Here is a 27,839-nt window from a genome sequence, read left to right as displayed (position 1 = left end):
ATGCCACCAGGCCTCTTGTTTCACACAATGCATATTTTCTGCTTAGTCCCACTAGACCCGAGCTACTGTATTGCTCCTTGTTTTAAACAAATTTTGCTCAGTGTTAGTAAGGCCATTATGGATTTCTACAAATGTTAAACTGCTAGATAAATGTGTATGGAATACAGCATTGCTAAGGAAAAAAAAAAGATTTTTCATTTTTCAGTTCAGTAAAGCACTTGCTGTTTAGCATTTCTGTACAAAGCATCTAGAAAGAGCACCTGCATGTAAATAGTGTTTAGACTAGACTGAAAAGACTGATTGACAGGCAAAGGTACAAACATTTGTATGTGTCTATTTGTACATGTACATCAATCAGCTAAAACATTAAAACCACTCCTTGATGACATGAACAACAGTAAGTACAAGATGGCAGGAAAAATGGACAACTGTAACTGACTGACTTTGACCAAAGGCCAACTTGTGATGGCTAGATAACGGGGTCGGTACATCTCCAGTACAACAGGTCTTATGGCTTGTTCCATTTATGCAGTTGCTATTACTGACCAAAAGTTGTCCAAGGAAGGACAACCGGTGAACTAGTGACAGGGTCATGGGAGACGAAGGCATATTGATTTGCATATAGCTGAAACAGTTAATGCTAGCTATAATAGAAAGATGTACAGAACAAACATCACAGTGCATCACAGCTTGGGCACATGAACACCTGGACTATTATGCAATAAAAGAAAGTGGTCTAGGTCTAATGAATCACATTTCCTTTTACATTTCCTTTTATGCTTTTATGTGGACGGTCAGGTGTGTGTGTGTGTGTGTGTGTGTGTGTGTGTGTGTGTGTGTGTGTGTGTGTGTGTGTGTGTGTGTGTGTGTGTGTGTGTGTGTGTGTGTGTGTGTGTGTGTGTGTGTGTGTATGTGTGCGCGCACCTCTTTCTGCAGCTTGTGTTGCTTACCTGGGTCAAAAAATGGCACCAGGGAAGAAGGCATATGCAAGGTAATTTAATGCATATATTATAGTCAACAGATTTAAATAAAAGCACATTCAGGCTTACAGATTACAATACAATTACTGATCCTAATTAGATTATTTTCTATTGTAGTTTTGATAAGAGTGGTTAATGCTTCTATTGTCACCAGTCTCACTTGGCTCATTGATGCTGGCAGAACACGACAGTCTGACTTTGCTTGCTATAAAGCTGTTAATGTACATTGTAATATTGAAATCGATATTTACATATCTGTTGATGGTAATAAAAAGTAATGTTTTTGTGTCTTCTGAGATGTACACATGCAAAGCCATAGTTTCCTACTATATTTGGTTAGTGGCATTGTATATGATAAGAGGAAAATGTGTAAAGATGTGTTCTTTAATGGGTAGCTAAATAATAGGCTTGTGTAGGCCCAGTGTTACACTACTAACAAAGCGTTACTGCTTGTTAGGTGTTAGGCAGCACAGCTGTCAGTGAGGAAGCCCACTGCATGTTTGAGATTAGGAAGAACAGAGCGAACATTCTGTACTGTGCAACTAGCGTGACTTCTACTTGGAAAATTGCAGCAAAAATTGATGTGGAGAATGTAGACTGCTCACATGCCAGACAGTCATCTAATAGGGAAGAAAGAAAAAAAAAGATATTATTATCTATCATTCTATTGTTTTTACCTCATTAATGATATATTCAAGAATAGCCTTTATTTAAACCTTTATGGGTTAAAGATTGTACCATTAGCACCAATACAGAGCAGAGGTTTTGTATCTGTTCAGAAGAATAATTTACATCTGATATGCTTAAGTTCTTAACATGGATCAGTTTCTATTATTTCAGTTTAGACTTTTTGAAAAACTCTCCTGTTTTGCTTAAGAGCCTATTTTCTGGAAGACCTAATGGACACTAAGGCAGTCACAGACTGAGTAAAATTATAAATACACACTACTTATGACATATTACTCAAAGAACACACTTTCCAGGGATCACTTTCAATGGTTATTTGGATTGCATTAAAACCTTAAAATAGCAAAGTAATCAACAGACCTCGGGATTTTAATGAAGCCCAGAAGCAATATCCAATTTGATCAAGTTTGATAAACCATTGATGGAAAAATAGTTAAGGATCCAGGATAATGAACAGTACATGCATTGTAGAATTTTCCTGGAAGATACATTTCCTAAATATTTTGATCTAATGCAATCAAATAGGACAGGAGACACATGTGCTTACATATACATTTTTAGATCAAACAAAAAAGGTTTGAAAAAGGATGGGAAAAACCTCTTACTGAAAACTCTCCCTAAAGGGGATTAACACTGTTCTTAGCTTTCAATCAAAGGAATGAATACGTCGATGAAAACAGTGAATAATGTATTCAGAACAGTGAATAAGTCAATGGAAATGTGGAATGCTTTTTGACCCAAGATATTGATGTCATTAGCAATATTGTGCAAGCACCATAAAATTATGAGTAGGTCTTTCTTATATCATAGATTTTTCCTTATCTCTTGTGCATTGTTTTTATTATGTGAGGAACTATACCTCCTCATAATGCAGAAAGCGGTGTATTGTAGACTTGTTTGACTTGAACTGAGCAAGTAATAAAATGTGTCCTTGAACAATTGTCAGTTCTTCCTGCCTGACTTCCTGTGTAGACACTTAAGGCACATTAACTCACGTCATGTCAGTGACAGAATTCCTCTTGTGTTCATTTAAATTTGTAAGAACTCGTGCAATCAATATAGTGCAGCCACTTCTACAGGCTTTAATTGGCTTTGAAAAGATGCATTCAACATTGTCAGGGACAATGGATCCGCCGTGATAAAACAAAGACAGTGACACACAAAGACAAAACAAAGACACACACCTGTAAAGACAGTGTTTGAAGTGAGACGACAATGTTAAGAAAGCTCTCATGGCACTCAACAAATGACTAGTCTGCTGAATGAGATACATATCTTCTGACAAATATTTGAAGCAGAGGTTTAATTCTACCTCTTCTGTAAGCATATGTTGTAGTTATTTTAAAATGCATTTACATGATACTCATAAGAAATGATGTTCAGTGCATAGCACCGCATGATTGAAGACTACAACCTGTGTCAGATTATTTTTATCTCCCTGTGATTCAACCATGCTTCTATATGAGACAGTAATGAGTAGAGAATGATAGACAAAAGAATTGGACTTGGAATATGTAAAAGCGGTGCACACTGATTTCTCTAGATGATTGCATATCCTCTATTTTGAATGGTTCATACTAATTATATCGGCTATATTAGTGACCTTAAAATGTTGGGTTATCCATATATTCCTAAAGCGCACAGTGAACCAGAAAAGGTATTAGTGCATCAGAGTTGAGACCTAAATATTATATGACCACTAAAATTCAAGTTATTCAGAGGTGGACCCAATGTCATACACTCATTTATTGGGTTTGTTCCAGGGGATGTTAAAACGACCGGAGAAAAGTCCACTTATTTTCCATTTTAGTCGCTCCTGTCCTAGAAATTAGCCAGGGGTGTCCCAAAAGATATGCCCTGACCCTCCCCCAGCATTAGGTTTGCATGGGAACAGCCTCTTTAGTCAAAAGTGGGGCAATTTTATATTTAGTCTTGTCCGCTTGCACCTTGAAAATGGGGTAATCTAATCTCTAGTCGGGTGGACAGAAGTTCAGCACTTCAATATAGGCTTGTGAACTCTTGTCCTGGGCACTCAGTTCTCACTGATCAACGCATGGTAGGGTATGACCGCTAGATGATGAGCTTAATAAGGTGTGTCGGGAGTAGGGAATCCTTGACTTATATAAGCCAGCACCACCTCTGGCTATTCTAGAATATCTTTTCTAATATATTAAAAAAAAAGCCTAGATTTTCAAGCCTAGATGTAGAAAATGACAGCAATAAAAGTAATTTCTTTTGCCCTGTAAAAACAGATCTTAAAGGAACCAGCTGAGTAAATTATATTCTCTTTTGTAGCAGAACGAAGACATCTTTAAAGAGCCAGCTAATCATGTATAGTCCATAAACAATGTCAACACTTTCTCCAACAAAATTGGAAATACTATTCACTTGCTAAACTCAGTTTAGATATTAATTGCTTCCTAAAGTGTAAAATCAATGTCAATTACACCACCCTTAGTACTGCCAGTGTGTAGTGGTTATCTTACCCTGTGATCTGGGTTTTGGAGATCCATTTTCTTCATGGGAGTATTTGACCCTCAGGATACATCCGGTCTGCTGTTTTTGGCTCAAGAATTAAAAGGTCTGTTAGTGTCGCCTTAATGAAAATGATGCCCCCAAGCTGCAGAAAGAGGTGCGCGCACACATACACACACACACACACACACACACACACACACACACACACACACACACACACACACACACACACACACACACACACACACACACACACACACAGATGTCTGTTGTTAGAACCTCCTACTGTTTCTCTACTGGAGACTAAAATAGGATTGTGTGTCTCAGATGCTTTTGTCGATACCCAGATGGATCGGATGATGAATTGTTTGAATAGGGGAAAGGCTGAGACGACAAATTCCTAATATTAACAGCACACACTGAGTGCATTTTCCCTGTCACATTTAGCCACTTTATTCTTTGTTCATTCATAGCCCTAATTTTGTGAACAGTTTTTGAGTCTTCTTGTGTGTGTGCATTTTCAGAGAGAAATGTCATGGTGTGTGTGTGTGAGTGTGCGTGTTGTGGAGGGAAGGAATAATGGGGTAAAGTGTGCCAGCTGGGCTGTTAATGGAGCTCAGTCTTCATACTGGAGCAAACTGGTGAGTCTTGAAATTCAGAGTGTGTGTGGGGCAAAACATGGTGCCCGAGGGAATGCAGCTTTCACTGAGCATAACATGGAAAATAACCTTTACATCATCAGTGAAGCTCTGTTCAAATGAAGCTAATTTCAAGTTACTGTTTATTGTTTGTCAGTTATTTCAGGAGCTGTTGGGGTGCAGTTTAGAGTTTAACATTTTCATTATAGTCATAGACGCCATGCTGGGGTTTTGTGGTAAATCTATTTTTAATAAAATGCAGCCACAAAATGAAAGCAACGTGGTTACATATATGGTTATGGATATATAGGTATATTTTTCTTTTTTTACATGGACCTAAAGAATTGTTGCTGCGATTATAATAGATAAAAAGTGAAATGATTGTATTATAAATAAATCCAGTTTTAGTTTTTTTTTTTTTTTTTTTTTAACTTTGCACACATACCACCTGAAATTTGCTGTTAGTGGCACTGGAGATAACAGAATCATGTCCATGAAATGCCATGCAGTGGGTGACATTAGGTCCATGGCCACCAGCGACAGCACTCACAGCTGCTGCTAATGAAAAAGCCTGGCTTCTCTCCTGCTGAGCTCTCGCTTCTTTGTCTCACCATGTATGATGATGCCAAGCATTTGATTCTGTTCCCATGTGCTGTGTCTGTGTGTCTGTCTGTGTGTCTATCTATGTACATGTGTGCGCATCCTCTGCAAAATTCATCTGACACACAACAATATTCACTAGACATTCTGTCACTAAAACTCCAAACCTTCATGATAACAGTTAATGATACACTATCCAGTGTTGAATAAATTGTGTATTATATTCTCTGAAAGATATAAACCTCACATATTTTAGTGTGTGATAGGCATGTTTTGAGTCCACCCTGCTGGTTCTCTGCCAGTGTTTTACTCAACTCTCATGTGGATGTGGTTCTCAATGTCACTCATAATGATGAATTTGTGTTATTGTCTCTAGTGTGAATCTTTTCGTGAACTGTGTTTAACAAATGCATATGAATGAGCTACACATGTCCAGGTCTGGTGTGGAGGAGAGAGAATTAGGTCTGGGCTAGAACAGCAAAAGAACTCATTGTGATAAAGGGCTCAAATAGCAGCTCTGCTCTGTCACATTATCCACTGTGAATGTTTCTGAATAATAATGTGATCATAAACCTTGCTAAGCTGGAGAGAGGGAAAGAGAGTGAGTGAACGAGGAAGGGAGAGTGAAAGCTGCGATAAATTGCGTGAGTAGAGTCATTTGAGCATAAAATTAGATTTTACAAATATGTTGTTACCTGGCAGTTATTTGACAGCAGGGATATTAGTGCATTCGGGCCTCTATGAGTATTACTAATCACATCAAATAAAAAAAGGAATGTGAGCGTTTGATATCGTCAGATGTATAGCTGATATAGGAAATGGGAAAATGTAGCATAATTTAATCATATTGTGTTTTCTCATTAAACATTCTGAATGTATTAACCCATGTCACATACCATATGTGGTTAAATGTAATGTTGTTCAACATGAAATTAGAAAACTGTACTTTAAATGACTTTAAATACTGCCGATAGCAAAAGGGGCTCCGAGTGTCATCCCTGAATAAGCAAGGGATTAAAATTAAAACGTTAAATTAAAAAAAATATCAAAATGATTTATAGGAGAATAATGGAGCACTTTCCAAATTTATTTGACTTCAAATCTTAACTTAAAGTGGAGAATGTCAGTCTAAATGTGCAGCATTTAAAAATATGAACAAATCCTGACATTCATTAAATCACACCTTTAATGTGTCACATCACCAGTTCCTCACTTGTACTCACTTATTACTCTTTGTACAAATCGTCTTCAGTGATTTGATATACATGCTAAATGTAAATAACAACATTACACAGTGACAGATTTTAAATAAATGTGCTTATTTATCAAGTGATTGAATTACATTTCTTGGCAGTTAAGCACAGAGGAATACCCCACTGCATCTTCAGTTTTCTTTTGAGGATATGGAAATGGAATAAATGCTGTGTTCAGTGTGATTGGTCAATGTTGTGCACAATGCTGGTAGTTTGCTGTAATTGTTTAGTACTAGCCATTGTTGGCTCAATTCTTCTCAGCCATTGTGCAGCAAAGTTGCATTGTGCTTCCGGGGAGCAGTGGAGCTATTCACAGGCAGCCTGGGAACCCTACCAGAGAAGGACATGAATACAAAAGAACTCGACGAAATTGCTCAGTTTGCTAGCATACATTCATCCAGAAACATAATGATATTGTCTTGTTGTGCAGACCCAGGCACAGCTCATAACCGCCTGGATGGGGGAATGAACAAGCTTGAATGAGGAACATATGGAGACAAAATTGAGTGGGCTAGAGGAAACAAAAGCTTAGAGAAAACTGTATGGAGATTTGAGCACTTCAGCAAGTTTAAATTCTTAAAAGTCTAAATAGTTTGTGTGCTTAAACTGAATGATATTAATGATAATTTACAAGAAAAACATTAACCATTTTGATGTTGGTTGTGATAGTTAAAGTCTGGTTGCATTTTTTTTTTTTTTAGATCTATACAGCCTAGACAACCTGTATACAGATGGATAGATCACTAGATCTAAACATTTTCACCTATTGAGGTTGAGGATATTGATATTTTCAGTTGCACAGATAATGAAGCCTATATCAAAATATTGCTCACTATGTATGCTTTGTTTAATAGTAGAATATGAACTCTCTATATTTTTTATATTATATAATGGTTCATGACTTAAGCTGAAATAAAGAATGCAAACATGAATCTAGACTCTCAGGCCTTTTACTACAAAACATAATATAGTAAAGCTTGTCTTTTGGGACAGTACATACAACCATTATTCCTGGTTCATCATAACAAATTGTTCTTGAATAAGACAGATTTATGTTATTTTTTATGTTTTAGGATAACAGCGCAAAATATATTATTATATAATAGAAATAAAAAAAAAACCATTATGTAATAATAATACATTAATACAATACATTAATACATATCTGTAATGTATTAATTAGCTGAACCTTGTGAGGTATTGTTTAGCTCAACCGTGCAGTATGGCATCCTGTGAATACCATTTTGGATATGCTTAATTTCAGTGAAATATCTGAAACCCATTCATTCACATTCTAAATAAGCTCACTAAGGGCTATATTATGAAAAGCAGCAGCTGTAATGAGCGCATGTTTTCTGCTCAGGCTATGGCCCAAGAGATTAATTAAGCTCTTTTGTAGTTCTGCCTAGGAATAGGAAACAAGTTAATCACAAACAAAATTGACTAATGTTAAGGAGGAGAGAAATCTCACATCAAACATTTACAGCTCAATTTACTTTTGGCCTTTTAGATTTACCATTAAGTAACTGAAGCATTGACACTTAAATTTCTACTAACATTATCCTATTCAGCCTTGTTATATTTTCCTGTCTGTTTTTCAGTCCAGTTTGCCTACTCCATATTTGACAGAAAAATCCTTGAACTTTAAGACTTTGCATTATGCTTATGACAAGGTATTCTGAAAATGGCAATTCGAATTATTCCATGATTTCTTTTCCTCCCAAGGAGCTGGTACCCAACATGTTTATTAAATTTGTTAAAGTGCTTCCGAGCAATGCACATTTTATCCTCTTAACAGTCAAATTAGTATATACTCCAGCAATTACTTAATGTACTCTAATGAGATTTCCCTGCAAAACGGCAGGATTCATTTATTTTAATGTGCCAAGCTCCTTCCACAGAGTTTATGCATCGCCTCCCTCCGGAATGCGAGTGGGGCTGGAGTCATAAATAGCGGAGAGTGCATTGCTCTGTAGCTGCTGCTCTGAGCTCTGAAGTGGAAGACTGGGATCCTGTAGCAACTGATGCTTAGGGAAGATCACAGCACTTCAGGGAGCTGATGACCCCTGCTGTGGTACAAGAAGCTGCAACTTAAATTAAATGCTTTTGGGGTGATGGCTTTGCTTGTGTGTACAGTTTAACATGGTTTATGTCATTGCTGATCTGTCTGCTTTCTAAATGCTTTAGGTTAAATTATTTGTTGGAAACATAAAAATCTAATATTACGTTATCGAATCCCAAACAGTGGATAGTTATATTATAACCTTATAACCTTTACCTACCAGAGAGGCCCCTGGATTTCAGAATTGATTGTTATAACTAACTTGTTTGGAGATGCTGAAGTTTATCCAACAGTATTAATAAACCTTAAGGATGTTGGATAATGACATGGCTCAATACAATGCATAGCCCAAAAGGTGTTATTCTGCTTATACAACATTCATTTCACAACAGTAACTATTTTTACTCTATAGATAAGAAATATATATTTAGAAATTTACAACACAATGCAATCTTTAATTTGTTGTCAGTTGTGGATTGTCTCTGAGACCAATCATTTACTGTTATATCTCATGATAGAGCAGCTATAATCATTTGCTCACCAGTCATCTTTTATTTCTCTTTTAAAGTTAATAAGCCAAAAAGAAATGTACCTAGTCCTCTCTCCTTAAAACTCTCCTGTGTCTTACAAATTAAATCATTACAAAGGACTGACAGCTGAACTTCCATATAATAATGACACATTAAACAACATATAATTTCATTCTTTATTATAAGATGTGGTGTCCACCATACAAGTCCCTGTGAATGAGCTGTCACTGTAGTAATGATAATACATTAATTTAAACATATATGCCGCTGCAAGAGAAAATGAATGGATACCTTCTGATTTAAGAAGTCAACCCTGTTGTACTATAATTACTTACACCATTTAATGAATTTCTAGTATCCCAGTATATTGTGAAGTAAAGTGGCTGAAAAAATGTTTGAACAGGTCCCTAAAGATCTAACATTCCACATTCCACATAATAGTCCATTTTATTATAGACCTACTGGCCTGAAAATGGCTTGGAACCTTTGATGGGCCTATTTGCTTTTTTTCCTCCTGTCTTGTCTGCCCTCATCTCCATTATGGCTCTGAACTTTAAAAGCCTGAGCTGAAACTCACAACCAGGACCCTGAATGCATTCAGACTCCATCTATTTGCTGAGTAAATCTAATGTGGTGCCTTATGGCACACACAATAGTTTACTTGATACATTACAGCCAGAGGTTTAGAACCAGAAGTTTTTATGTAGGACTGAAACACAATTTTGACTGGTTTGCTCTGTGTTAACATAGTCTTCTCTTTGGTTTACAGGAGGGATTTTTGAACAAACAGATGGGCCAGTCTCACTTGTTAGTGCAGAGGAACTGGCCTTTAAATTTGCTGTCAATAACATCAACAGAAACAGGACATTATTGCCAAACACAACATTAACATATGACATCCAGCGGATTAATATCTACGATAGCTTTGAGGCCTCAAGGAAAGGTAAGCCAACTCAATCAAATAAAGTTAATCAGACTATACCATTGAAATAATTGCAAAAGTAGATAATGATAATTGCAATAAGTGATCAGTAATTTGTATAGATGTCCAGGAGCTAATTCTTTTCAGTGATTGTTAATGTTTTCTTTCCAAACCTGTATTCACTGATTAATGTCTACTTTTGTTTAGTCAATCCATGTCATTTTATTCACGTATACACTCATACACACAGGTATTTTATTCCTGTCTGAACATGTGTTAACATGAGCTTTACTTTTTCAGCTTGTGACCAGCTGTCTTTAGGTGTTGTGGCCATATTTGGGCCATCACATAGCTCCTCGTCAAATGCAGTACAGTCCATCTGCAATGCACTGGAGGTTCCGCACATCCAAGTAAGGTGGAAACATCACCCAATGGACAACAGAGACTCATTTTATGCCAACCTGTACCCAGACTACTCCTCCCTCAGCTATGCCATCTTGGACTTGGTGCAATTCCTCAAGTGGAAAACAGCAACTGTGGTGTATGATGACAGCACTGGTGAGATACTGTATAATACCTCCTTGGTTACATACACACACACACACACACACACACACACACACACACACACACACACACACACACACACACACACACACACACACACACACACAGAACAAAAAATTATTTCCACTCAACATTGAATGAAAAAAATAAACAGCAGGTTTTTAAATGATAAAAATGTTTGGTTATGCATATTCTGTACAGGTTTGATTCGACTCCAGGAGCTAATCATGGCCCCATCTAGGTACAATATAAGGCTGAAGATCCGACAACTCCCTCTGGACACTACTGACACACGTCCCCTGCTGAAGGAGATGAAGAGGAGTCGAGAGTTCCGCATCATCTTTGACTGTAGCCATATCATGGCTGCACAGATTCTTAAACATGTCAGTTTGCATGCTTGTTTTTGCATCACATAAACCATTTTCTTAACTAGGCCTAATATATACTGATGTCGTAAAAGAGGAATGTGGAATTATTTATTTAAAGACATGTTGGCATATTTAGCCGGACTCTTTTTGAGCTGACACCTATTGGGTAAATACCATCTTGCATGGTGACCTATGGTTTCCTGGAGCCAAAGAGGATATTGGATAAATCATTTTTCATATCATAGTTATATAAGACAGGTACAGTAAGAAGCTTAAAGTGCAACAGTTTTATAAGCTTCTTATTTCCCCAAAGTTTTTGACTGTTTAAACTCAAACCATTCTACCCTTACTTTGATGAGTTTAAACTACCAACAGTTGTTTTCTAGGTCAAAAGAAAGACCTCATTATTTCATACTAGAACTCATGAGCAAGTGGTTTCTTTAACCCTGATTCTTCTGGTCACCTGTCTACAGCCTGCCTTTCTGTGTAAGCTTCACCTGAACTTCTGTCGCTACAGTACATGCATTTCCCTTCGGGCCATAAGGAAATGGGAAATGTGACAGGACAGGAAGTGTGTCGAAGCTGTCTGCAGGCCAAATCCCATATGGCTTTAAAAACCAGAGCGATATGTGTATGTGGAGGGAGGGGAGGCAGGAATTAGAACGGACACATACGAGTAAATATTGCAGGTAAAATCAGACAGCCTGGATGGCTCATGACGTCCATACATTTCCTTAATGCTAGTGTGGTAGACAAGATGGACCTTGTTCACTCTTTTTTGTTTGAAAAAGAGAAAAAGACATACCTGAAAATGTACTTTTAGTGGTTGGTTAAACCTTGGGTTTGCATCACAAAAGACGGTTTAAATTAAGAGGAAATATTGCCACCCTGCGAAATCCAGGACATTCAGTGGGGATTGAAAGAGTGAAGCAGTAGGGAGTGAATGTGGAAGATGGATAAAATGATCACTCTCTTTGAGTAAGGGTCAAAATTGCTGGTGGAAGAGTGCTTGTATAACTTTTGCTTTCTTGATCCATTGAACAGACAAATGGGGACAAGACTTTAGTCAAGTTGGATTTTGTCATTTGTGTGTACATCTGACCTTTGCAGTAAGTGTGGTATCAGACATGAGTCAATATGGACATAGAGTCCACTGTTTTTTTATCTGTCCTGCAGTTGTAAATACATTTGGTTTCCCCTAGCTTTTTTGAGTTGGTCGTTTATATTGATTGTAAATTGAGGTGCTGACCTTTTTCATTGTCTTGCATTTATCTCTCTCTCTTTCTCTCTCTCTCTCTCCCTCATTTCCACCTCACCATGTACCTTTTTTCCTGATGCACTACTCCAGGCCCAGATGATGGGAATGATGACAGAGTACTACCACTACATCTTTACTACTCTGGTAATATTCCAAACTCATTCGAGCAGTTTAAATCTAATTTATTTTCATCCTGATTTTTTTTTTTTTGATGAATAGCTTTTAATTGCCAATAGGCACTGGAGCTGCTCCATAATAGCAAATTTGTTTGACAAATCCGCAGTGTAATGGTGTCTCCGGTATCCGTGTGTAAATAACCACCGGCAGCTTAAGTCAACAAAACTCTTTGAAAAGCTTCTATAAAGGCAACAGATAGTCAATTGATTGTGTAAGCTAAGAGTTTAATTGAGGTAGAAATGCTTAAGCTATTAACCCAGCATTTGAGTGCCCTTTGAATTAAAACCGTCCCAAATGTTTACAGTGATATTCTGACTCAACTCTTTAAATGCCAACTCTGCCTCTCCTGTGCAATTCTGAGTGCCCTTTTATTGCTTCTGATGTATCAAACTGCAAAGCAGGGACACTAGGACCAAAAGCTTATTGTACCCTGTTTAAGGATTATTGTGCATCACAGTCTGAATACAAATCATCTCAGTATTTGTACATTGATATTTAATATATTATACTAGTTATTATTTACAGAAAAAAAAGCACACTTTTACAGGAATGAGAATTTCTGTATTCTTATACTTAAAGGAATCCGCTATGGTTTCAATAAATCATATAACTACAATATGTAGTTTTTGTTTTCTGCAGAAAGAAACCCACATGCATTAGGTGGTACACATATTAAGCTACACATTACATGTGTAGGGGTTATGATGGACATTGTCAAATAACAAATGGTCTCCTTTAAACAGTGGAAAGATAAATCAATGACAGAAATATTTGCAATATCTGGTTTGCTTTGGGTTCCCATAGTCATTAGCAACACCATCAGTCATTAAGGAGAGCGTAGTCAGAGACAACGTTAGTCCATGAGTCTCCCGCAGTTTGTTAGAGGGCTTAATCTATGCCCAAATGACACACTGTGCTTTATACCTGCTAAGTGTAAGAGTAGGGATCATAGTAAATGGTATGTGACAATACAAAGTGTGCCAGTTTGGTCATGGTCTCATTTCAAAATAATCTTGGTTCAGTGAAACTAAGCAGAGGTAATGTTCTCTAAATATGACAGATAAACTATAGAACTGGAAGACTATGATGGATGAGCTATACAAGCAATATTGATATTAATGCCAGCGATGTTAATATGCATTGCAGCATACATGGTGTGCTTACAGCAGATTTTAGTTTAAGTATTTCACAATATCTAATATATCAGAATTACTATATCTACTATATATTACTATATCAGAAATCTGTTGCTTTTCAAGACAACAGATTTTGCCATATATTACCAATTAAAGTCTATTAAATATCCAACACAGTAAGTTCACTGACATGAAGATGAATAACTGAGCAATCGCCTTATTGTGTTTTTGTATTTATACACCGACTTCATTCCTCAATTTGAGCAGCATGAAAATAGTTGTGTTCTGCTGTGTATAAGTCTGTGTTTATTGCAGTAAATCATTCATACACCACAGCACAGGAACACTGCTGTAATACTTTGTCAAGTGAATTGTGTTTCAGCATTAGCTGTTTTTCTATCTATCTATCTATCTATCTATCTATCTATCTATCTATCTATCTATCTATCTATCTATCTATCTATCTATCTATCTATCTATCTATCTATCTATCTATCTATCTATCTATCTATCTATCCACCCATCCTTCTATCTGTCTGTGTGTCAGTCCAACCATCTGTCTATCCATCTATAAATCCATCTACGCTTTTACACATCTCTTTCAAGGCATATCCATGTAAGGGCTCATAACTCAGATGTGACTAAATTTTAAGCACAGACACCAAGATAAATTAATATAGTGTAAAAATAGACTATCCCAATGCAAAGTATAATAAACTAACTCGATATCTACTTAAGATTTCAGTCACAGCCTAGAATTTATTTCCTAAATAGACGTTGTGTGAGGTGATAAAAGAACATATCATTTCTACAGCAACACAGCTACACTCCACTGGAATTTGGCTTTAATGTTTCTATTTTATCATCTGAGAGGAGGAAGCTTCTGACGTATCAGACCGTGAAAAGTCAACAGAGCTGCCTCCAGGACTAATAGCTTCTTTTCCTTCTTTCAAATGATTTGACTTTTTTTTTTCTTTGTCCCCATAGCTATTGTATCGGTAAGTGTTAAGGGTTTGCTTTGAAAAAAAAAATGTGTCCAGTCATATTTAAGCAAACATATTGTATGTATAGTTTATATAAATGTTACGTTTCTCATCAAAACATGATTTCATTGCTGATACTAAACTTAAGTTCTTTAATCTAAGTCCTTCCGTAAGTTTCCAATTACAAGATTGATATTAACATAATCATAGTATTTACATAAACCAATTAAATTATTAAATATTGGCACTGATACAAACAATCATTACAGAATAAATTATAGTGTATATATAACTTATTTATAAGAATATATGTAATTTTTTATAAATAATAGTTTCACATAGCCCAGCTTGTTAGCAAGCTAGGGTCAGAGCCCATCATCAGCCCTGATACATAGACCTGGAGCAGAGAGAGTTCAGGTCCTTGCTCAAGGGCCCAAAAGCAGCAGTTTGCTGTGCTGGTGCTTGAACTTCCGACCTTCTGATCAGTAACACAGAACCTGAAACATAGAGCCAACAGTGCTATTCTGCTAATAATGGAATAGCAAAGTCTTTTAAGACACTTTAACTCTTACATCTTTATTCTAGTTAGGATCACAATGTTTTAGTTGGATCCAGAGCCTATGCCATGAATGCTGGGCACAGGGCCAGAGTTTACTCTTGATGAGATTCATGGCACCGTGTACATACACATTCAGACACTCATTCACACATCGGAGAAATTTATTTTAGCCAAGCCACCTACTGGCATGTTTTGGGTGATAGAAAGAAACCAGAGAACCTAGAGGAAACACACAGAGTAGCCCAAGTACAGGGGACCCGTATAAGAGATGTGAGGTAACAGCCGTAACCATTTCATCACCATACCACCAAATTTAAGTCTCTAGTTGTACATTGTCATACTGTAGTCCTTAAATAATTTGGGATGCTGATCATCTAATTTAGTTGTTTACAGACTGCTCTATAACATCTATCAACATTGTCTATAGCTAATAAACTGTATTTCCCCCCTTTTTTCACACAAGTGGTTTCATTTTGATAGGTTTAGTTGCACATCATTGCTTCAATATGTGAAATTCCAATCCTTTATTCATGCTGTGAAAAAGGCTTTGAATCCAAAGACACTGTGATCCATTTCAGTGCCAGGGCCATATTCACTATCGGGTGGCATACTTATGGATGGTTGCACAGAACCAGAACAATGAACACAGGATTATTGAGGAAATAACTGTTTCAATCAGCTATTGAGAGGCTGACTGTTGTCTCTGATATCATATACTGAGGTTTGTGCAACCTACACCCCCTCATCCTCTATATCCTTGCAGCCCAGAAATACAGCATTATCCTCACTGTCCTTCATTTTCCCACTGCATGTCTTTTTACCCTTGCTATATCGCGGTCTTTTATTATGAGACAAAGAGTCAAGCAGCCTTTTCCCCCAGCAACAACAAGGTTCAATTCAACCCTGGATAAAGGTTGTCTTTTCTCTTCTCCCTCCTCTTTCCTTTCCTTTTCTTTCTTCCTCCTTTTCAGGATCTTATGGCCATCAATCTAGAGCCTTACCGTTTCTGTGGTGTCAATATGACCGGTTTCCGCATCCTAAATGTGGATAATCCTCAAGTGGCTTCCATTGTGGAGAAATGGTCCACAGAGAAGCAGATCCCTCCAAAACCTGATTCTGGTCTGCTGGAAGGAATTATGACGGTATGCTTTATTTTATATGCTTATTGTTTGCTACACTCAAAGCGCCTCTGTTTCTGCTAAAAGATTAACATACTGAATGTTGTAGAAAAAACAACATATGCAATAAGAATGAAAGAAAATTCAATTTTGCATAAATGTGCATAGGTTCTTTGAAGACAAGAAACAGATTTCTCCGTATTAATTAATTCTGATCCTTAGATGTATGATAAATTTATTAGATTAGTTCTTAGAGTTAATATAGGCTATGCGAGACACTCTCTAATAATAATCAGGCAAATGAAAGATAAAACAGTACTTTAAGGCTGCCAGGTCACATAATCTGTAGATTTCTGATTTCATTGTCTACATTTATTAAGGAAAGCTTATTAATGAACATTGAAATCACTCATCAGTTGTGATAAATGTGAGTTTTATTTACAGTTACAATTAGAAACACTGATAAAAGGATTAAGGCTTCTACATGCAAGCTAAATTCATTATGAACATCTATAATGTCCTATTTCTCTTTGTTGTATTTATCAGTTACTATATTTTACAGAAGTTTATATTCTCCCAGTGTATTCCCAGAGGTCTGACGGACACAAAATGCTTATTTTCCGCATTGAATTTTCTATGAATACTACAAGCACTTTTAATGTATTCTGGAAATACTATACGCATAAAATCCCTTAACATCTTACTATAAATGTTAAGGCAGTGTACCTTTAATATCTTTTTGCTGAACTGGACAGTTCCAGTTACTCAGACAGCTCATTGCATAGGAGGGTGTGACATAAATAATGTAAAACTTCTTGAACTTTGTTGTTTACCAGAGAATGTAAAAAAGAAAAACACCACCTGATGTGTATTGAGCTGCTCTGCTGAGATATCAGTGCATGCCAGAATCTCTGCTTTCCCCCCTCCTCCTGACTTACATGCTTTTGATGCACCTCTGCTAATGGTGCAGAAACACGGGTGTGTTGGTCGGCTGCACGCTCTGCTGCGTCTGCTCATGTCAGCTGAAATAGTGTCCTGCTTTATTTCAGACAGATGCTGCTCTGACATATGACGCGGTCCACATTGTATCCGTCTCCTACCAGCATGCACCACAGATGACAGTCAACTCACTGCAGTGTCACCGCCACAAGCCCTGGAGGTTCGGCGGCCGATTCATGAGCTTTATTAAGGAGGTAATGACTGCAGCCAAGGGTGGAGGCATTGTATTCCTCGTTCCTGTCCACTGGGATGCACGTTCGCATCTGGCTAACATATGTCGATGATATTTAGAAGTAATTGTTCAGTGCAGGTCAGAATGAACTACAGGATTGTTTGCAGAGTTTGACATTAAGCCAGCTCCTGAATTGTTTAGTTAAAAGTGCTATTTTAATATTTGTATTCATATCATATTTGTTGGAATAAGTTTCCTTTAATTTAAGGTTATACATCTGCATGAGAAAAACACAGACCGTTGTCTGTTAAAAGCTGACTATAGGTGCATTTTTTTCTACTTTTGTATATAGAGAAAAATTTTCTCTTCCTATGTAGTCAGGCTTTTTGTCTGCAACTGAAAAATTTGCCAGAATAGAACAAGTGCTCTTGATTTACAAAAAAAAAAAAAAAATAATCCTTTTTTCCCCTTCACCTTAAATGCATGTAATAAACTCAGTGTGTGTCATTGTTTGTGTCCTACTTTCCAGATGAACCCATCACTGTGCATTCTGCTCACAAGTGGGAATGGCATAATCAGCTCTTATTTTGACTCACAAGAGACTCTGTGATTGTGACTCATAATAAGCAGATTAGAATTGTAGAGCACTGTTCTGTGTGTAGAAGAAACTAAAAGATGGCTACAGACAGAGTGTGGAGAGTGTTGTTTCTATTTGACTGAGTCAGAATAAATGTCCCTGTGAAGTCTCATCATCCTTTAAACAAGTCCCTTTTGGGCTTGGTGGCAGTGTGAATGAGGGTGTGTTTGTGTTAGCAGTTGCAGAGGGATTTAAGGGTTGCCATGTATATTTTCTTAAGCTTTCTCTCTCTTGAGTGGTGTGACTGAGATGGCCAATAATTAAGACTGAAATCTTAGGGGAGTTTGTAGCAGAAGCACTGGGATGTAAAATGTAATTAAAAAGGAAATATGCTCAGTCTGGTGTGCTGGTATGTAGTACACCTTACCACTGTTTGTGTGTGTGTGCTTTGAAACATTTTCCCTCTCTCTTTCTTTCTGAGCAGTCTCAGTGGGATGGCCTGACCGGACGTTTGTGTTTCAACAAAACCACTGGCCTGAGGACAGATTTTGACTTAGACATCGTAAACCTGAAGGAGGATGGCCTGGAAAAGGTGACGACTCTAATTTACTCTAATCATCTCTAATTCACACACGGCTAAAGGAGGACTTAATACTTAAATTTCTCCCATTGCTATTCAGACCTCAGACATAACTGCCTTAGGCACGATTCAGAGAGCTGTGAGAGAGTTGTGTTGGGATGAAGTTTAAGCAAAACAGAGCTGTGTCTCATTAAATGTGATTATGACCTTGGACTTACAGTAAGTGCAGATGACAGATGATGGAACAGAAAAGCGTGTCTCTGAAATGTATGTTTTGGGTTGTAAATATACTATGAAAAGACTTATTTCACACCTCTATATATGTCATTCTACAGTACATTTATTTTGTCAATTTACTCTGTTTATATAAGAGGCTATTTTAGACCAATGAATGAATGACAGATTTATTCTAGTATTCTAGTGACAGATATAATTTATTATAGCAGAAATATATCAAAAGTGCAAAAGACTCCCCCTTTAAACAATCTGGAACATTTTAGAAATTGATTTCATTTAAGAATCATTTTGAACTTCCTGATTGCCCAATTGTAATAAGTAGGAGTTAATTGTGAGTGCACCTGTGACTGTAGAAAGGTGCCATAATACCATAGGAAATTAAGGCAATGTAGCCAAGGCATCAGGCAAATTTGTATACAGTACCTGCTCAAGTGTGGTTCCTCCTTAGGAATAACGTACTGTATAAACAAAATGCAAACATAAAAATCTTGGCAAGCACAAATACTGAATCATTCAGGAAAGAGGCAAAAAAGGAACTCCTAGGATGAACATCCTTTGGTCTGAAAGGTTCAACTAAACCCCAAGACAACAACAAAGAAACTTGTGAAGAGGCTGGATGCATCAAGAAAAAAAAAGTTCATTCTATACACAATTCAAGGTCTACAGTATATCACCATGGTCTGAAAAGACTTGGAGGCTGCAGCTTGCAGATTATCATCATCCTTTTGGTGGAGTGTTCTCTCGTCAGATTTAGCCATCAGCAGTATGTATGGAGGAATTAGCATGAGGCTTTTAACATGAAGAACACAACCCCAGCTGTGATGCATTGGGTGACAGCATCATGTTGCATTGATGATTGCTGAAAAAGTGGTGCACTTGAGAAAATAGATGGCATAATGCAGAGGAGGATTATTCAGAAATACTAAAGTAAGACACCAAGACCAGGAAGTTACTACTGAATTTTCGTGCAGGGAAATGGTCCTAAAGTCTTCAAGGTTGTAACAAAATGTCTTACAGCCACAGTGAAAGTAATATGGCCATCACAAAGCCTTGACCTGAATACCATAAAAAAGTTTGTGGAGTTAAATGAAAATGCATGTCTGGACAAGGAGGCCCATAAACCTGACTGAGTTGAAGAAGAAGAAGAAGAAGAAGAAGAAGAAGAAGAAGAAGAAGAAGAAGAAGAAGAAGAAGAAGAAGAAGAGTTTGACTTGTTTAAAAAACATTTTTTGCTCGACAAAATTCGAAAATTCTAAATTCAGCATGTCAAAAATCATAAAGAGCAAGCTTAAACTAATAATTTACCCTTTAGCAATGAAATAGATTGGCTGTTGAAACAACTGCTCAAGTTTGTGGATCATAAAATAAATTGGATTATGGTATCCAGCATTGTTATGTACTGTCTTTGTTAACGACAAGCAGAGCTCAGGTCGGTAGTGTTATTGTTGGCACTGAGGTGTGTAAATATGGCTTAGGCATTAGTCCATCAAATAGCTTAAATATATTTATTAGACAATTGAACTTTGTCTTTATTAATGTTCCTCTCAAGTTTCTCTCAATACTTATTAAGGTATTGACAGAAGCCACCACAAGTGTTTCATTCAATTTCAAGCAATTAAAAAGAAATGTCAACAAACACTTACAAAGAAACTTTTCAGATTTAAAATCTACTGTTATAAGTTGTAAATGAAACCTGAAATAAATCGGTCTCTTGGCCATTATTATGAAATAGCCTCTTAATAAATAGATAGAGTTAGTGACTTAACACAGGAAATAGTAACATGAAATGTGTGGAGTTGTGAAAACTTTAATTTGGATGTCTGTAGCTTAGTAGTGTGTGAACATTTAGCATCAAGTGCAAATAAATATAACTCCAATTAATTCATTTTAGAATTTTTGTTCCTTTGCTTGTTCTGCTATAAGGGGAAATATCTTTATAGAAAACACTGATTGTCTTCACTCAACATTTTATATGAATTAAATGACAAAAGGAACTTATAGTGAGCTGTAGATTATAGAAGAAAATGTGGTCATGCATTATTTACAGGACATTAACAATGAACAAAAGCATGAGCGTTTATTATTTCAACAACCTGGAACAGCAGGAGGCAGGATAAGTTAGCTCACACACATTTTGATTTCATAACCCTGATTTGGTATCTCTACCTTAATTTGTGCTCACAAAAGAACACTGACACACAAAAAAGAGACAATAATAGCATGTGCTGGACGAAGTGCTATTATATACAGTAAGACACTGAATTATTAGGGCATAAACCATATTGTTGAAATATACCAAATTTTCTCTGATCATTATAATAATTACTAGCACTATATTACCAATATATTAGTTATATTAAATGTTTATTTCAATCTTCTAATTTATATATCCCCATATTATTCTTTTTAGCCATCTAATCCAGGGTGGATTTACCTAACTTCCACCCAGGTCCCCGATTCACATCCAGCTTGATCACTATACAGCGGTTTTCCTAAAGATGAATGAGTGAACGTATTTCTATGTGAATAATGATTTCTGGTGTTAAATTGCAGTGATCAACTGTCCCTAATGAATAGACTTCCTCTTTGATTTCTTGGATTGTATCAAAGTCTTGAATGCATAGAAATAGCTTGCGCTGTTGTTTGGTAAATTCTCTGGTGATGGTGTTTTATGAGGACACAATTTTATGTTGTTTTTTTTTCTTGTTAAATAACAATCTGCATTACAATATAATGGCACACTAAACTTCATTACTACCTAGTCTAATTTGTTATACATGTCAGAAAGCATAAAGAGCAAGAGCATGTCTTAACCTAATACAGTACTTTACCCTTTAGCAATGAAGCAAATTGGCTGTTGAAACAACTGCACAAGTTAGTGGATCATAAAATAAATTGGATTATGGTATCCAGCGTTGTTAATTACTGTCATTGTTAAGGACAAGCAGAGCTCAGGTCTGAAATGTTATTGTTGGCAACGAGGTGTGTAAATATGGCTTAGGCATTAGTCCATCATATAGCTTAAATACATTTATTTGGACACTTGTACTTCGTCTTAATTCATGTGCAAGTAGAATGTGAGCAGTTCCTGAACGATGATCATCTGAGTAGCATGTTAAAGGTCATGTAGACCTAGTATTTATGAGAACAGATTGTTTACAGGCAGGGTTACAGACACTACAAACAGCTATAAGAGAAAAACAGCTCAATAATTTAACAAATAATACAATTTTCATTAGGTTTGTGAAATTAGTGATAGCACATATAAAGCCCTGGATGCACTAACCAAAGGTAAACATTTTAAATAAAAGAGGAAAATTATATATATATATAATATAAATATATATATAATATATATATAATATATATATAAAAGCCTCTTTGCGACAGTTAATCTCAAGTCACTCCAGAATATATAAGCCATACCAGCTATTCTCTTCATTTTACTCTTATGAGATTTTCTCTCGTGCTTGGTCCCATATCTTTCTTTTTCATTGCTGTCTTGAATTTCTGTGAAATTAGAATGCTTGGTTCAATCTCAGCAATTTAATCAGTTGTTTCTGTTAAAGATATCACAGTAACTAGACAAGTGTGGGCTTAGCTTGTTCTCCACCAAGCCAGTTCTTAATTTCCTGTTTCCTTTTTTAGAGAAGTTTTCTGATTGGTTAATATAGCTGAACTGTTGGCTACCGAGTGTCACAACAGAAAAGCTTCCGCCCTATTCAAATTCAAATCCCAACGATGATCTTACTAGGAGACCAAGAAAGCCTAATTAGCCATGCTATCTAGGTAGGGGGAATATTATTGCTCTTTACCCTGTCAGTCTGAGTGATACTAACCAACCTTATGCATCTGTGATCCATATATGAGGGCTTTCCTCCAAGTTTGTGTAGCTTCATGTGCCTTGGACAGAGTTTATGCTAGCCTTTGTGCCTCCCCTTAGGGGAGTACAGGGAGTGCTAGTTCATGGTTTGGAATTGTCAAAGAACCAATTCAGTCTATATATGTCCAACATAGAACAGTCCAATTTTTTTCTAAGAGAGTGTATTTTTGTAATAGCTATCAGGATTCAAAGACAGTTCCATTGAAATGTTCTTTTACAAAATGGCTTTAATATTAGCTATGTCTGTGGACGTTATTTTCTTCATATCATATCATATCATATCATATCATATCATATCATATCATATCATATCATATCATATCATATCATATCACAAGAGCAAAATAATGCTAAGACTATTTCTGCTGCTGTATGAGTGTATGAGTGGACTTATACAGTAAGTAATCCCTTTTAATTGAATATTAGGCCACATTTGACCTCATACTGAAATAAGATGTTTCCTAGGTGTAGTGGTTGCTCTAGATTGGCATTAGTGTGGAGGAGCTGAGGACCCTCCTGCTTTTTAAGTAAGTTTTACTCCAGTGCATAATCTCATATAATGAGTTGATGTTTAATTGCATCCACATTGCACTCATGAAATGCTTGAGTGTACGAGCGCAGTGCATGGGCAATTCAATAGACTCTGCATGTGCTGTATCTAACATGCGTGTCAAATCAAAATATCTCAGACAGACAGCACTATTTGGCCTTTATGGCATCATTTATGATGTGTGTGTGTGTGTGTGTGTGTGTGTGTGTGTGTGTGTGTGTGTGTGTGTGTGTGTGTGTGTGTGTGTGTGTGTGTATGTGTGTGTGTGTGTGAATTTGAATGAAAACAGCTCAACTCTTGGCTTCCTGAATATGAGCAGTGTCAGGGATGGCATGTGTTCTGTTGATCCAGGAAGGTGAAGAGCAGTGTTGCAGCTACAAATGTGTAGGCAGGGATAAATGTTGACAGCTACAGGCCCATCCACACTAATGATTTGTTCAAGAGTGGCTTCACAATGTGTACAGTTTCTGTTTCTTGCTGAAGGGGAGTGCGTCTCGAAACATACTTTATTTGTTCAGATATTTATTCTGAAAGCAGTAGGATTGCTCATGGAAGAAATGTGTATGCAGAGTAAACCAATTTTGTTAGTACTGGATGTGTCTATGTCTTTTAATTAGCTGTAAACATTCCCAAGTACAACTTCAGACAGACACTGCTTTGCTCTGAAACACATCCAGTGATTTTGAATAAACTGGATTTCTTGAATTTCTGCTCTGTGGGTAGTGAAATGCTTTGAATTTAGGTAAGGGGGAGATGTAGCCAGATAAAAAATATTGTCTGTTTCTACTTCAAAGATCTGAATAGGTTTGTGTCTGTGTATTATTTTCCTGTTTACTAGTATTTCTACCTAAATTTCAATCAAATCTCTAGCTAATCTAAACTGCACTAAAAATGGATTTGGAATAATTGCATATGGCAGTTAGTTGAAAAAAGAAAATATGGTAGTGTATAGATAGATGTACTGAATACACACATAAATCTATAAACCTCCAAACTACTAAGACTAACATCTAAATTAAAAAGGAGTAAACTGGTGCTCCCTGAAGCGAAAGATTGGGCTCCTTAGTGAGAATGGTTTCTTTAAGCACTATTTAAGAGGGAAATAAAAATTTATTGCTATTTGATCTAAAATATATACATGTCATGTACTGTATAAACTAATCAAAAATCAGTTATAAGCTATATAATATATAATCAGATATAATAGTGGTTTCATGTTTACGTTGTGATTCCACAGCAACAAACCCAAGGCTATATTTTGGAATTAAATATTTTTTCTTAGCAGTTGTAGCACTGTCACATCAATAGTACCAAAAACTCTCTGTGTTTATATGAATTTTTAACTTGACACTCATTAAGGAATAAAAAAAATTTACCCATTTCAGCCACAACATTACTTCAAGCTCTTATTCACACTTATTCGTAAGCAGGACATAATCACCTGTTTGCTAATAATTATCACCTGTATGTAGTCACACAGCTACTCACACTACACAATCTAGTGCATGTTTACAAAGAGTTCAATCTGTTCTTATCTGCTTGTCCCGAGTTGTGTTTTCGAGCATAGCCTGCTTCACGTTACAGTTTCATATTTATTTTTATAGCATTTGTCAGATGCTTTCATCCAGAGTGAACTGCTATGTAATCCTCATGCTACTACAAGTAGGTCAGGGTCTAAGAATACTATCAAGTAAAAATCCTGTTTGGGAATTAGTACAATGAGATGGTTCAGCGACAAAAACATTACAAGGTGGTGTGTTTTTTAAGGTTAATTTAATGCCATATACCCGACCGTGAGCTTGAGTGTTGTTACTGAGTATTGCCTCACCCTTGGATTCAGTAAAACCAGAAGACGCTTGCGTCTGTCTGTCCTCTTCGGGACAATGGGGCTACATCCAAAACCACATACCATTGTTCTAAATAGTAGACTACTCTATATTTTATAAAGCAACAGCTGCTGGTGTAATTTTGTCACATACTATTTTGCATACTAGTATGCAAATTTTGATGTGTGTTAGTGATAACAGCATGAGAAAATGAGCCATTCCAGCTATAAAGTGGCAAATAAATCCCATCAATTATACTTCAAATGCATAACACTCCATAGTCTCTGAAGCAAGTTTGCTTTTGGTTGGTCTTCCAACTGCTTTTCCATCTCCTCACATGCTCTGCACATTGCATTCCTCTTAAGACAGCTAACATATCAGTACAAATGCAATCAGATGAATAGCTTCTGGTTTATGACATGAAAGATTCAGCAAATTTGTTTTTGAAACAGCAGGTTACAAAAGAACGAGTTCATAGATGTCCGCTTGGATGGGTGTGTAAAAACGTCTGCCATTGTTAAGAAGGCTCTTTGAAAGCTAATAACCCTCAACATTTTAGACTTGCTTAATGCAGAGTGGTAAAAAAAAGTGCAGTGACATTATATTTAAGTGAAAGTGTAGTTTATGTGTCAAAATCCTACTCAGTTAAAATGTGAGATATCCAGCCAAAAATGTACTCAAGTAAAAGTAAAACAATTTGCTACAATTTGTACTGGAGCATTAACAATAACAATAAGTCAATGTTTTTAACTGTGAAAAATAATTATTGTTTTTTTTTTTAACTTATCTATAACGTATATATGTACCAGTAAATAATAATAATAATAATAATAATAATAATAATAATAATAATAAGAAGAAGAAGAAGAAGAAGAAGAAGAAGAATTTAAAAGTAAAATATAATTTAAATAACCGATATTTACAATTAGCTAGAATTTGTCTCTCTGCTTAGTCAGTTACATTAACTACTGGAACTGATGTTAGATTAACCTAATATTAGTATTAGTGACAAGCTAAGTTATTTTAATATTCACAGTTACAATTTGCAAATTTGTGAAACCTAGTTGGTGTTCATGCTCCCTGGCAAGTCATAGGCGACACCTCATTTTATCATTGTAAGGATTTATAACACAATTCTTTGCTTGCGCTAGCATATTGAAATATTTTTCTGAGGTTGATCCAGGGTGCTCATCCTCAAATGTAAAACTTACTATTATTCAGTTCCAAATAACACTTAGGTAAAGTTTAGATATCCCCAAAATAATAATTAAGTATAGTCACTTATCAAAAATGTTTAGCTTAAAATGTATATTTTTAAAACTATATAAGATGTTCTAGTAAGAACTCAACTTTTTCAACTCAACTCAAGCCTTCCAAAGACACCAAAATATTTAAAAATATGCATGAAAATACTGATATAGCATTAAGCATTTAGGCATTTCACTTCCTGAACTAATGACTCATTAGAGTTTGTGTGATCATTTGTCAAGTGTTGCTTGAGAAAATAACCCAGTCATTTTACAGACTAGAGAAAGCTTCTACATTTAGATGAATATTTAAAATACACCTGTCTTCAGTGTAAGTTAACTTAAGACAGAAAGTGACAGTTGCTAAAATGACATTTGCATTCAGGAGTGGTATAGACAAACTGCAGAGAAATCTTTCTTAAAGACAATAAAACAGTGTTATCAATGAGTAATGGATGCATTGGTAATTTCTAGCTTTGCCTTTTGTTCACAATTTTCTCTTCTGAAATTGAATTGGAAAGCAATTTCCTTTGCTTAGATTGCTCCTTCTCTGGTCATAATGAGTTTGCAGGGCCTGGCTCCTTATAGTGCCTCCCCCCTGACCTCATAGCATATAGGTGACATAGGCAATCAGCTAATGCCATTGGATGAGCTCAGCAGGCCCCACTAATGCAGCACCGTGGGCTATTGGGAACATAAGAATTGCACAGGCAAGTGCAGTGCACTTAGGCTACACAATTTTCATCTTCTGCAGGTGGGAAAGTGGAGTGCTTCAGGAGGCCTGAACATCACAGAGCTCCCTAAGAGGAATGGCATGAACATCACTGACTCACTCTCCAACCGCTCTCTGGTCATCACTACAATACTGGTAAGGTCACACAAGCACCGAAAACAAATTCCCACTTTTTTTTTTATTCTCTCTTCTCTGTCTTACTGCTGACGGTTAAAATAATTGTACAATCCAAAAGGCAGACAACATTAGTAGGTAGTATTTTACTGTATAACAATGACATATTCAACTAAAACAGTTAGATCTTTAAGTCCTCGATGTCCTTTTTGGGCCAAAATGCATGTTAAAGTTATCTTAAAAAGTGTATTTGTGCATTAGCATTTCCTGCCTTAGATACAAATTCATTTTGATTAGTGTGGGTACCAGAAAATATATGCCACGTAGGCAAAGAGTGGCATGATTTAAAATAAAAAAGATGTTGCATTCCATTACACAGATGCTTTTGACACTGTGTTTGTGCTTCTCATTTAAAGGAGAGCTGGTTTTGACAAGCTGTCACTGGGATGTTGAACTAAAGCAGTATTTATGGGTTGTATTTGAGCAGGCAAATGATTTAACAACACAGATAAACACTGACATTAGTCTTGGATTATAAAGTAACACTTAAATTTGTGCTTTTGTGGTGCTGTCTATAGCAGTCCCTTGATCTGCATAAATAAATG

General features: G+C 36.4%; 1 protein-coding gene across 2 annotated transcripts in view; it reads left to right on the top strand.

The window, feature by feature from the left end:
* grik3 (glutamate ionotropic receptor kainate type subunit 3) overlaps positions 1 to 27,839 on the top strand; it is an 81,475-nt gene that overhangs the window by 27,684 nt on the left and 25,952 nt on the right. Inside the window, exons 2-9 of one of the 2 annotated variants that reach the window (XM_027149340.2) lie at positions 9,998 to 10,171; positions 10,451 to 10,708; positions 10,919 to 11,100; positions 12,434 to 12,487; positions 16,170 to 16,340; positions 17,366 to 17,509; positions 18,549 to 18,656; positions 27,142 to 27,255. In XM_027149340.2, the coding sequence (XP_027005141.2) occupies positions 9,998 to 10,171; positions 10,451 to 10,708; positions 10,919 to 11,100; positions 12,434 to 12,487; positions 16,170 to 16,340; positions 17,366 to 17,509; positions 18,549 to 18,656; positions 27,142 to 27,255 (1,205 nt within the window). The remainder of the gene's footprint in view (positions 1 to 9,997; positions 10,172 to 10,450; positions 10,709 to 10,918; positions 11,101 to 12,433; positions 12,488 to 16,169; positions 16,341 to 17,365; positions 17,510 to 18,548; positions 18,657 to 27,141; positions 27,256 to 27,839) is intronic. The other variant, XM_027149341.2, reaches the window with a different exon arrangement.

The sequence above is a fragment of the Tachysurus fulvidraco genome, chromosome 3, assembly GCF_022655615.1.
Source record: "Tachysurus fulvidraco isolate hzauxx_2018 chromosome 3, HZAU_PFXX_2.0, whole genome shotgun sequence".
Taxonomy (NCBI): Eukaryota; Metazoa; Chordata; class Actinopteri; order Siluriformes; family Bagridae; genus Tachysurus; species Tachysurus fulvidraco.
The sequence above is the reverse complement of the archived record's forward strand: the minus strand, read 5'-3'. Positions and strand labels throughout refer to the sequence as shown.